Raw genomic sequence first — 11,386 nt, 5'->3', positions numbered from 1 at the left:
CCCAAAATTAATATAAATCCTTAAAAAATCACACTTAAGTGTTACCTCAGTCGAGTCGAGTTGATGACCCGAATTTCCGAACCCATTATATAAGCAAAGTTGACTTTGACACTATTCAACAGCGATGTGATGCTTAGTGGGCCTTCTTCGCCTATTAAGTCGTGTTGGGTAGGATAAATATCTATCCAAAACTGTTTCTTTGTCGGAGGGTGGGATCAAGTTGATGAATGTAGAAGGTATTGACCGTAATCATTTCGATCAAATAGAAACACGGCGCGCAAAATAAAATAGCGATATGCTGCTATCGTTTCTGGTGGAAGACGACTGAAGTTGTAAGGAAAATATGCGATAAATATTTGTCATTTGTTGCCCTAGTTCTACGGAGAATCTATTCAATACTCAAATAACCCTTGGCTAAGGTATAACGAAGGGCATATGAATGAGATAATAATTTCCAGTTAATCAATCATTCACTGTCAGCGATTATGGGCCAAGTTCTTTGGAAATAACTCTGCAAGGTTCACGGATAATGATGCTCTTCGGCAGAAAAGCATACGCAGTGGGTTCCGATTGATAACCTTTACACTTCGCGATGTCAGCATGCGGGGGTTGTGGTTGGGCTGGGGCTGATAAGATATTGATTGGTATGTAATCTCGTTTGTCAATTGGTAATATGTTCTCAATTTACTTCTGACAGATTCAAAAAATCGGGAGCCCCAAGATATTAAACAGGTGGGAAGGAGTTCAACAGTCAATGGGCTGACAACAGCGATACCTATGTACTAGCTCGGCAAGTCTATCAGTAAATGTTTTAAAGGTGTGGTGTTGGTACAATAGTCAGTCGGCTTTCGAGATTCTTGCTCTGCGCAACATGGGCTCCGGGTTCCGTCCAATATATAAATGGATCGTATTCTGTTGTTTCTTTGCGATTTGTCTACTGTTTTTGCCACAGCAAAAGAGCGATGGTCCGTCACCGAAATTTAGAGCACTTCAACCAGTGACAACAATCCTAGACGACTCCGAAGACGCGAATGATTCAAATGGCTTTCAAAGCGATGGGACCGATGGGACCGATGTGAGCTATGTAACTGCATTGCCGTTGTACTTTGTGGAGAGCTCAAAATGCAAGATTCCGTATGTGGACCCCTTTGGGGCGGACGCAATGGCCATTTACAAGCCTATGGTGTACGAGCCCTGCTCTAACGACACCGCCCTGGTGACCCCGATCTACGATGTGATCAGACGGCGCTATGTGCTGCACATCAATGAGACTCTTGCCTCCCTGCTGCTCAAATCGAGCGAGATTGAGTACAATTGCTATTACCAGGAGATAAAAGGTAGTTCGTCTGACGGCTACGACAGGTACTATACGTGAAGGGATATTTGGTTTGTCTCGGAACCTAATTCTTGTCTTTAGCGTGGATCGCAAGTACTACTCCCAGGACTATGTGGTGCCGGTGCATGTTCAGGGCTTGATATTGGGCTGCCATCGGATAGACAATACGTCGCACATCCTGCAGAGCGATGCCTACACGCTCGTCCAGTACAAGGCCCCGCCGCCAGGTCTCTTCCTAGAGCCATCGAAGCGGAAGCCGTCCGTCATCATGTTCGGCATCGACAGTCTATCGAGAATCAATCTGAGGCGCACCATGCCCAAAGTATACAACTTTCTCACGCGCAGTGGATGGTACGAGCTTCAGGGATACAACAAGGTGAGTGACTAAGGACCATGGCCGTGACAGCAACTAATTGGCCCTCCAGATAGGCGACAACACGTTTCCCAATCTGATGGCTCTTCTGGCCGGCTATAGTCCCGAGTCGGCCAGGGAAAATGTCTGTGACTGGGAAACCCAAGGCTGTCTGGACCAGATCCCCTTCATCTGGAAATATTTCAGGAACGCCAGCTACCTGACGGCGTTTGCCGAGGACGAGTCTGGGATGAACACCTTCAACTATTTCAAGCCTGGCTTCAAGGAGCAGCCAACGGACTACTACGTCAGGCCTCTCCAGAAGGCAGTCGAGTCGGATTTGGACACATGGAAGTGTGCCGAGTGCTCGATGAGATATTGCATTGGTCGCCGGGAAACGAGCAGTTATGCCTACGATCTGTGCAAGGAGTTCGCCAGGCGGTACGTGGATGAGCGACCCATTTGGGGCCTGTTCTGGTCGAACAGTTTCAGCCATGACAGCTACCGAATGCCATCGAAAATGGAGGACTACGTCCTGCAGTACATGCTGGACTTTGAGGCTGATGGCGTGTTCGAGCAGAGCATTGTGATATTTCTCTCCGATCACGGTACACGCTGGGGGGATTTAATGTACTTGGAAAGTGGCTTTCTGGAGTCGCGACTTCCCTCAATGTTCATCTACCTGCCGCCCTGGTTCCGCGCCCATTACCCCGAATATGCCCAGGCCCTGGAACTGAATCAGCATCGGTTGACCTCCAACTATGATCTGCACAACACTCTGAAGCACATCATAGAGATAGGCGGAGATAGAGATACCGATGGCCGGAAACCGGAGCTGCCCAAGTCCCACGATTGCCCCAAATGTCACTCGGTGTTCTATCCCATGGACGAGCATCGGTCATGCGAAGATGCTGGCATACCGGAGCACTATTGCACCTGTCTGCCCTACAAGAGGCTTTCCGGCGACTGGCCCCTACGCATCGCTCCTCGGGTCATTGACCGCATCAACGAATACCTCAGCGGCAGGAATCTCAGTGCAATTTGTGCCAATTTATCACTGTCTTATGTACACGAAACCGAAATTCTGATCCCCCTCGATCAGAACTTCCACGATGATATGTCGGTCTCCGAGACTGCCGTATATCGCACTATGTTCAAGGTAAAACAGAACAGTGCCGATTTCCGGGCCACAGTCGTCTTCAATAATGTTACGGAAGCTTTGGAGGTCAATGTTACGTCTATAAGTCGCCTCGATTCCTATGAGAACGATGCCACCTGCATCGACGACAAAACCGACAAATTGTACTGCATTTGTCTGAGCAATCTCAAAGAGTAGCCCACATACCTTCTAGGCACATTATTGTTCTACAAGTGTTGTTTCCTGTCGTTAACAAAATAATTAACTAATTGAAAATCAGATATTATCTCATATTTTTATGACTACTAGAACTACAGGAAGGTGACATATGTATGAACATACATACATACATATACATCGACTATCTTGATATATCATATCTCTAACATGATCAATTAGGCAGGCCGGTATGCGGTTTTCAATTTCGAAAAACATTTCCGATTCAGTTTTGAAAACGCAAAAATGGGTGCTCCCACAAAACGCAAGTCGCAAATTTAATAAGTGATTAATTAATGCATTAGCATTGAATTGAAAGCATTACCAAGGAACCTAGCTTGTGCTTTTTTTTATAAACTATTTTTTACCTAAGCTTAAGTTATGTCATCCAAATCGAATGACTATATAATTGAGTTACATGTCGTCTTCGGATAAATGTTTGTTTTATAAACAACTCACAGTTTTTTTTGTACCATATACGAGAATTATATTGAAAGGCCTTGTTAAAAAATCTCCTATATCTGCGAAAAGATGCAAAAATGCTTGTTTAAGTTTACAGTTTTTGTTGAGCTGTATAATGTTTTCTGTATGAATGCTGACGACGTACTGAAGAAATATAAAACATTTTTACCAAGTGGAACGGATAAATATAGACAAAGCCTCTAATTTGGAGTATTGTATCTGAATTGTATCACAATTACGTTGCCATTAAACAATAAAAATAAATGTATTATGTCCCGCAAATCTGTTATATTTTAACAAATTACTTTTAAATTCGGATGATTAGTTCGGACAATATACCATGGATCGCAGCAGAATGTGCATCCTTCGTTGAAGAGTTGTTGGCCCACAGGCCCATCCGGTGTTGTAGGTGAGGAAAACGAAGCAGATGCCTCAGCGATGGCTAAAGATTGTGCACATCACCTTGATAAGGAATTTATGTCGGGGGCCCATAGGTAAATTGATTGCATGTTTCCATTCCTGGTATTGGACAGCCATTGCACCGGTGCAGACTTTCAGAACATCGAATCTTGTGTTGGCTAGCCATCGGACATATAGCCCTCAGTGATTTTACAGTTACTGCAGTTGACAACCCAGCACGCATTTGGTGTCCATAGTGTAGACCAGAGAGATAGACTAGAACTGAGGAAAGACTCCGTTGCCAGTTCATCTTCCGCCATGCAACTGATAATCACTTGAGCTCTGACTGGGAAACAAACTTGTGTTATCAGCAGATCCTATAGATGCCTTCTCTGGGTACTTCAATAATCATCTATTGTAATTAACTGATTAACTAGCTCCCTGCAGTGCCAGATCAGAGCACAACAATGTTCTGGGGAATACCGTCTACCGTGCGTCATTTAGTTCGTCCTACCCCAAGGTTGCCACAGTTCCTCTACATTCGGAGAGCCTTGGGATCATACTATCGGTATTATACTATGGCAGCTATATATTAGTCAAAACATATAGATTACCTTTAGAAACAACATAGATTTCCTCACAGTAGCTTCTTTTTTTGTATCGAATATTCCTATGTGGTGGTCGGAGATGCTTTATTCTAAGAATTAAACGCTTTATTTTCCTCCGGCGGCTTTCGCAGCTTTTTAGCCATGTTCCAAACACAGCTACAAACTTCACTTGATTTTCGCAACAAAAGCTTTCACGCTGCCAGGCTTCAGCAAACGACCGTTAACCGTGGGAGATTTCTAGTAATAAAATCGTATGCGTCGCAGCAGAAGGTGTCCCCTACCGTCCCCTTCTTCCCGTACATTAAGTCCTAAGTTTCGGCATGGTAATTCTCTGCAAATGTTTGACACGGCTTTTCCAGTCGGCCGTGAGGTTGCATGTGCGTTGTTGTAGGTGAGGAAAACGAAGCGGGCGCCTGTGGCTTACAATTTTGGATATCCACTTGGGAATGGGATTCTGGTTGTTGTCCAACAGAAACATTGGAATGCCAGCGTGATGAGTATTCGAGCACCCCCAATGCACCTGTGCAGACTCCTACAGCAGCGAAGTGTCCATCAGATAGCTGTCGGCGTACCTAGTTCTCGATGGTTTTCCAGTTTCCGCGGTTGGTTGTACCGAGGTGTGGTATCAAAATCAAGGGAAGGTGGCAGAGGAGCAGGCCAAAGTCAATAACTTTGACTAAATTGAGCACAACCATCTGTGGTTGCTGGTTTGAAGGCCTTTGCAGTACATGTGAAAAAAGGCTTCGCGAATCGAATATACTCTTGCATTTTAAGGAACCTAAGAACCTAACCTAAGGAGCCTTATGCTGGAGATGATAACTCAAACCATCGTGTGTGGCACAAGCCCGATTGTGCTCAGCACGCAATCAGCCCGAGAGCTTCCGAGTACTACGAAGATAATGACTCAGGTACACAATAAATGTCTACATATTATATTAAAACTTATAAAGAAACAGACTAAGACGTAGAGAGAGAGACGCACGTAGATCATCTTCACAGCTTGAGATGATGACCGCTTGATACATTGTCTAGCCTCGAGGTGTTTCGCACATACATATATGTTTGGGAATTTCATAATCGCTCTGATGTCTCTTTTTTGTATTACTTAATTTCTTGAGTTTAAGACCGAACCTAATGATAACCTGCATTTCATGAAATTTCTGAAATCAGTGCATTTATTTTCATATTATTTTCTTTACGTGGGTTCGGTGAACCGAAGGTTCAAGCAAGGCACTGGCACTGGCACAGGTTATTTTTTTTTTGCATAAAGTCCTATTATAAAACTACAGTAATTACATTGGGGATACGTATTAATAATAATTAAAGTGGAGTTTGTTACATTTCTTATACAATATGCAGTATATTTTATGCGCAAGCGCGAGAGTTGGTATCAGAGCCTATGAGACGGCCACATGCTCTCTCAATTTTTCTGTCTGATTTATTGGTTCATGCGGGAAATGGGAGATCTCTACACGACCTCTTTGAATTTTGCTCGCCTTGTGGGAAACATATAGAGAGAAAGAGAATAACCACGACAGGCATTCTTGCTCTTTCCTCTACTCTTATTTATCTGTCTTTCGCTTTTCACTCCTCTCAGCTCCTCTCCGCCAGCAAACGCACACTGCACGACGAAGAGTGTGCGACGTAGAGATAGCATGAGAATGGGTCCCGCTTGTAGATCATTTTCACAGCTTAAGCATAGAGTGACCACTGATGACCGTTCGAGAGGTTGTCTAGACTCTATGGATTTTCTTTATCGCTCTGATGCCTCATGCGTTATCTTTCTGATGTTTTTCAATAGAGCGCCTACCCGAGCTGAACTGGGGAGCAAAAATACGATGACTATGCCTGAAGGACGAGCAGACTCGTAAAGTATAGTATATGGGACATTCTGATGAACGAAACCTTTTTGGGGGCCACATGGCTTGAGAGATGATTTAGTAGACTTATATTTATTTAGGCAGTTTCGTATGTGGCCTTTTCCATATTGCATCTTTTATTCTACTGCGTATACCTTTTGGTTTCAAGAATCCAACAGATGTCAACGTGCGGGTGGCGCCAGCTCAGAAATTGCAACTTTCACCGCACCCCTTCTTCCATTTCTCAGGTCATCGCTGATAGCCGTGCACATGCAGTTCAAGATAGTCCTTGCCCCGGGCCGAGTAGGTGGGCTGCCTCCTCCCACCCTTTCTTATCTGCGGTTATTATCAGGCATCGGCAAGTGGTTTTCCGGCTGTGGTGTTTACTTTGCCGGGGCACGTATAATAACAAAGGGCTTGTCTTTTCATTCTTTTCAAGCTGCATCCAATGAACTTTATGTGGCTTGCATTTTGTCATCAGCACTCATAAAAACCTATCTAAAATTAAATCTAAGGTGCAGCAAAAAAATCAAATAAAAGGTCGCACTTGAAACCACTCGTCTATTCGTCCCAACATTTATTAGTAGGAGGAGCAGGACGGATAACAGCAGACGGTCTAGCGGCCAAGCGAACGGGTAGCAGCAGTCAGTTCCAGGGGGCAAGGCATCTAGATACAGTAGGAGGAAATCTTTGGTGGCCCTACTTGCAGGTCTCAGCTACTAGACAGTTGCAGGCACCTACAGGCATTCACATTGGCAGGGGGAAATTATTTGGCGGCTCGAGATACAGATACACCATCGTCTCATTGTGACTATATGTACATATATCCTGTGTCCTGTCGTACCAAAAAAAGCGAAAATCTTGATCTTGTTCAAATTTTTAATTTAGAAGGTTACATTGGCCGTGAACTCCGAGCCATGCCGATCGACGGACTGGCGAATATTTTGACTGGGAATTGAAATGACTGAGAATGCAATACATGTAAGCAATATATAAGTAATAAGGTTACATATGTATGTGTGTGCAAGTATGTAAGGAGCGCGTACATGGTAGCGTACATTAAATCTGATTCAAAGTTATTTGTACCGTTGCAGCAGTATGTGAAGCCAGCGACAGCCGTGTTGGGCAAGAATATGGGGCAGGGCACAGGTTCGCAAAATTTTGGAGCACTTGGACGTTCAGGCGCGTATATGTTGTTGTACGTGAGAAAGATGGCCACCAGCTGGTTGGTTGAAGTTCTCACCGCCTTGTACATCCACTCAGGCACGGGGTTCTTTGTCTCAGCTCCCAGAATCGCGCAATGAGGGACGGGGGGCCGGGAAGTATCCGGCAGGATGAGAGTGCCAACTGCACCCGTCTTGATCCTCAGCGAACCACCGCAGCGGATAAGACCGCGCACCCAGCGCTCGATGGCCTCCCAGTTCCCGTCGTTGATGGTCTTGAACTGGGGCACCACATTCACGTACTTGAAGGTGGCGCCCATCTGGTCCTTGTACAGATAATCTGCCGAGGGAGTCAAATGTCCGCGATTGATGACCACAGCCCGGTTGTTGGGAATGTATGTCTGGTTTTCGCCGAAGATACGCCTGAAGGCACCGTAAATACTGCGGACAGTGAAGGTCCTGGCATCCGCCGGACTCAGGACGTTATCTAGGCTAAAGTCGACGTCGGGACGCGTTGGATCTGTGGGATGGGAGAACAGCCTAGCCTGTTAAGTCAATGGAGCTGGGAGAGATCATTGAGTACTCACAAAAGGGTTTGCCGTACACCGTGTGGGTCGTGTAGAGGGCCCTTACATTGGTGCGATCGTAGCAGGCGCGATACAGCTCCAGTCGTTGGTTGTTAATCGTGTAGCCAATGGAGTACATTGTGGTCGGACAGAATGCATCGGTGACGTTTATGGCAGTGGCGGGCATGGGGTTCATGCAACTCATCGGCAGCGGTGGGTTGAAGTTGTTGTCCGGCTGGCAGGTGGTCTCTACGATGTCGTCCGGCTGGCAGATCATGTGGAGCACCTCGCCAGTTTGCACTCTCTGGATCAGCTTCGGCACGTAATTTCCGCTAAGATCACGGTTGGCAAATATCCGATTGGTGCCCTCAATCATGGGCCGCGTCAATGGGCAGTCGGCGTTCGCCTCAAGGACTATCATGTCGAGGAAACAATGTGTCAAATCGAACAGTCCTTAAGAGTTCTTATTGGTACTCACCCAATCCCAGTGCAACGGCGATGCAAACCAGCAGATATTGTACAACCCGTGAGGCTTTCATTATGATTGTTGAATGCTACGCTCTGCCTCTGGCATTTATACGATCGGATCGGAGGAATGTGTTCTATCAATACATGTTCTTATCAGTCTTCTCAGTAGCTCAGTAGCAATCAGCTTAAAGCGAGTTTCAATAAATCTCTAATTAGACAAATGTTATGACCTACAATTATGAAACAAATTAATTAAGTAAATAAAATATAATAGAACACCCTGGAAATCCCCAAACATGGCTGTAGTACTAACTATTACGTATACGACACAAACACCTATGACTCAAGCTGTTTATAATAAAATTAGACCTTATACATTTATGACGACCCAAAACCTATTTTATTTTGGAGTAATAAAAGATTATTCAAATGTTTGAATACAAGTGGACAGATCATTTTGGTTTCTTCAATGGAATATATTATATTTGGGATATTTTCGAATAAATTTGACAGCTTTCATTCATTGAACTTTCGTTGATCATCAGATATTGAAAATGGTGGCATTGCAGCAGTAGGTAAAGCCAGCGGCTGCATTGTTGACCAGGGCCATGGGGCAGGGGACGCTAGTGCAAAATCGTGGGGCACTGGGACGGCGTGGAGCATATATGTTGTTGTACGTGAGGAAGACGGCCAGAGGCCGGTTGGTTGAGGTTCGCACCACCTTGTACATCCACTCAGGCACGGGGTTCTTTGTGCCAGCTCCCAGGATCGCGCGATGAGGGACGGGGGGCCGGGCAGTATTCGGCAGGATGAGAGTGCCAACAGCACCCGTCTTGATCCTCAGCGAACCACCTCCGCGGATGCGATTGCGCACCCAGCGCTCGATGGTCTCCCAGTTGCGGTCGTTGATGGTCTTGAACTGCGGCACCACATTCACGTACTTGAAGGTGGCGCACATCTGGTCCCCGTACAGATAATCTGCCGAGGGAGTCAGATGTCCGCGATTGATGACCACATCCCGGTTGTTGGGAATGTATCTCTGGTTGTTGCCGAACACACGCCTGAAGGCATCGTAAATACTGCGGACAGTGAAGGTCCTGGCATCCGCCGCACTCAGGGCGTTATCACGGCTGAAATCGGTGCAGGGACGCGCTGGAACTGTGGGATGGGAGAACAGCCTAGCCTGTTAAGTCGAAGGAGCTAGGAGAGATCATTGAGTACTCACAGAAGGTTTTGCCGTACACCGTGTGGGTCGTGAAGAGGGCCCTTACATTGGTGCGATCGTAGCAGGCGCGATACAGCTCCAGTCGTCGGTTGTTGATCGTGTACCCAATGGAGTACATTGTGCCCCGACAGGTTGCATCGGTGACGATTGTTGCAGTGGCGGGCATGGGGTTATTGCAACGCAACGGCAGCGGTCTGGTGAAGTTGGTGTTCTGTTGGCAGGTGGTCTGTACGATGTCGTTCGGCTGGCAGATCATGTGGAGCACCTCGCCAGTTTGCACTCTCTGGACACGTTTCAACGCGTAATTTCCCCTGCGATCGCGGTTGGCAAATATCCGATTGGTGCCCTCAATCATGGCCCGCGACAATGGGCAGTCGGCCTTCGCCTGAAGGACTATCATGTCGAGGAAACAATGTGTCAAATCGCACAGCCCTTAAGAGTTCTTAATGGTACTCACCCAATCCCAGTGCAACGGCGATGCAAACCAGCAGATATCGTAGAACCGGTTGGGCTTCCATGGTGATTGTTGATTGCTAGGCTCTGCCACTGGCATTTATACGACTCTCGGAGCTATCGGGCCGTTCCTACTTTATTGTTACCGGGCCCCGCTCGCGGGCACGTGTCTACATTCAGTCCCAGAAGCAACAGAAGAAACAACAGAACAGACTATTTTTGGCAACACATTCTGACCGCATACATGGATACATGGAGGCCGGGCCTAAAGTGCTGAAGAGGCGTTTTATTATTTTCCATTGTGCTCCGCACTTGATGTGCGGCTAGCCCTAGCCTGGCCCTAAAAATATTTCACACTCGGATATGCACAGTAATTTGTACTTCCATTTTCCGGCTCTGACATTGGCAACATTTCCTTGCCTCTCCTCTCTCCTCTCTCTCTCTCTCTGGGTCAACATGAAAGTGTGTGCACTTCTTTTAGGGTTTCGGTTTCGCTTTCTTACAGCCGCTTTCCGACAGCCAAATGAAATTTTATTTTCCCGAATATTTAGCCAAAACTATTTCGCTGCATTCTGTGCTCTCACATGCAAATGCACATTGGAAAGCATATTTTTTGTGGCACAGTTGAGTGCGTTGCAAGCTCCAATCCGAGTGGTGCACGTATGGCAAAATCTAAGGAAAACAGATACAATTGCGGGCATCATAAAAGGTTACTTTACAAATTATCCAAACCACTTATTATGAAACATGCGATCAAGATTATCGTCTTTCTTCTGTAGAGAGAATATACAAGTTGGATCGATCTAATTTGGTATTCCTTGGTATACACAATTTTAGCTACGATCATACGGAGAGCAAATATTACAGAACATTCTAAAATTTCGTATTACAGGAATAAATTCTATTCAATTCTATTCGTGGCGCTCGCATCGCTCCCCAGAGAGAGTGGGAGGATGTAAGGGAGGATAACATAATTCAAAGATATATGAAACCTTAGAAGATCTCGTGTACCGGAAATGTCCTTCAATTTTATCACATTGCTGCGCTCTTCATTTCGAAAGCTTCACTATTATCTTAACCGCAACTGTATATCAGCCTTTACATTTATTCGAGTACATATATTTACGATGTACTGCTGCAC

General features: G+C 45.8%; 3 protein-coding genes across 3 annotated transcripts; 1 reads left to right on the top strand and 2 right to left on the bottom strand.

The window, feature by feature from the left end:
* The first annotated feature begins 827 nt into the window (after positions 1–827).
* On the top strand, positions 828–3,102 carry LOC4800635 (uncharacterized). Its single transcript, XM_001357835.5, has 3 exons — positions 828–1,362; positions 1,418–1,712; positions 1,762–3,102. The coding sequence occupies exons 1-3, from the start codon at positions 872–874 to the stop codon at positions 3,022–3,024; spliced, it is 2,049 nt and encodes a 682-aa protein (XP_001357872.4). The 5' UTR covers positions 828–871; the 3' UTR covers positions 3,025–3,102.
* A 4,145-nt stretch (positions 3,103–7,247) lies between these two features.
* LOC6896843 (uncharacterized) lies at positions 7,248–8,697 on the bottom strand. The gene is made up of 3 exons (XM_002137010.4): positions 8,578–8,697; positions 8,121–8,513; positions 7,248–8,053 (listed from the first exon to the last, which is right to left on the bottom strand). The coding sequence occupies exons 1-3, from the start codon at positions 8,636–8,638 to the stop codon at positions 7,263–7,265; spliced, it is 1,245 nt and encodes a 414-aa protein (XP_002137046.3). The 5' UTR covers positions 8,639–8,697; the 3' UTR covers positions 7,248–7,262.
* A 354-nt stretch (positions 8,698–9,051) lies between these two features.
* LOC6896842 (uncharacterized) lies at positions 9,052–10,192 on the bottom strand. The gene is made up of 2 exons (XM_002137009.3): positions 9,793–10,192; positions 9,052–9,725 (listed from the first exon to the last, which is right to left on the bottom strand). Exons 1-2 carry the CDS (start codon positions 10,190–10,192, stop codon positions 9,109–9,111), a joined length of 1,017 nt encoding a protein of 338 aa, XP_002137045.3. The 3' UTR covers positions 9,052–9,108.
* Between the last annotated feature and the right edge of the window lie 1,194 nt (positions 10,193–11,386).

The sequence above is a fragment of the Drosophila pseudoobscura genome, chromosome 2, assembly GCF_009870125.1.
Source record: "Drosophila pseudoobscura strain MV-25-SWS-2005 chromosome 2, UCI_Dpse_MV25, whole genome shotgun sequence".
NCBI classification, from domain to species: domain Eukaryota; kingdom Metazoa; phylum Arthropoda; class Insecta; order Diptera; family Drosophilidae; genus Drosophila; species Drosophila pseudoobscura.
The sequence above is the reverse complement of the archived record's forward strand: the minus strand, read 5'-3'. Positions and strand labels throughout refer to the sequence as shown.

Bases quoted from the DNA above. Each gene is read 5' to 3' on its own strand.
- LOC6896842 (XM_002137009.3), bottom strand. From the start codon at position 10,192: ATGATAGTCCTTCAGGCGAAGGCCGACTGCCCATTGTCGCGGGCCATG. The intron at 9,726-9,792 runs GTGAGTACTCAA...CCCATCCCACAG, and splicing joins GGTGTACGGCAAAACCTTCT to TTCCAGCGCGTCCCTGCACC.
- LOC4800635 (XM_001357835.5), top strand. From the start codon at position 872: ATGGGCTCCGGGTTCCGTCCAATATATAAATGGATCGTATTCTGTTGT. The intron at 1,363-1,417 runs GTACTATACGTG...TCTTGTCTTTAG, and splicing joins TCGTCTGACGGCTACGACAG to CGTGGATCGCAAGTACTACT. The intron at 1,713-1,761 runs GTGAGTGACTAA...TTGGCCCTCCAG, and splicing joins AGCTTCAGGGATACAACAAG to ATAGGCGACAACACGTTTCC.
- LOC6896843 (XM_002137010.4), bottom strand. From the start codon at position 8,638: ATGAAAGCCTCACGGGTTGTACAATATCTGCTGGTTTGCATCGCCGTT. The intron at 8,514-8,577 runs GTGAGTACCAAT...TCGACATGATAG, and splicing joins CGCCGTTGCACTGGGATTGG to TCCTTGAGGCGAACGCCGAC. The intron at 8,054-8,120 runs GTGAGTACTCAA...CCCATCCCACAG, and splicing joins GGTGTACGGCAAACCCTTTT to ATCCAACGCGTCCCGACGTC.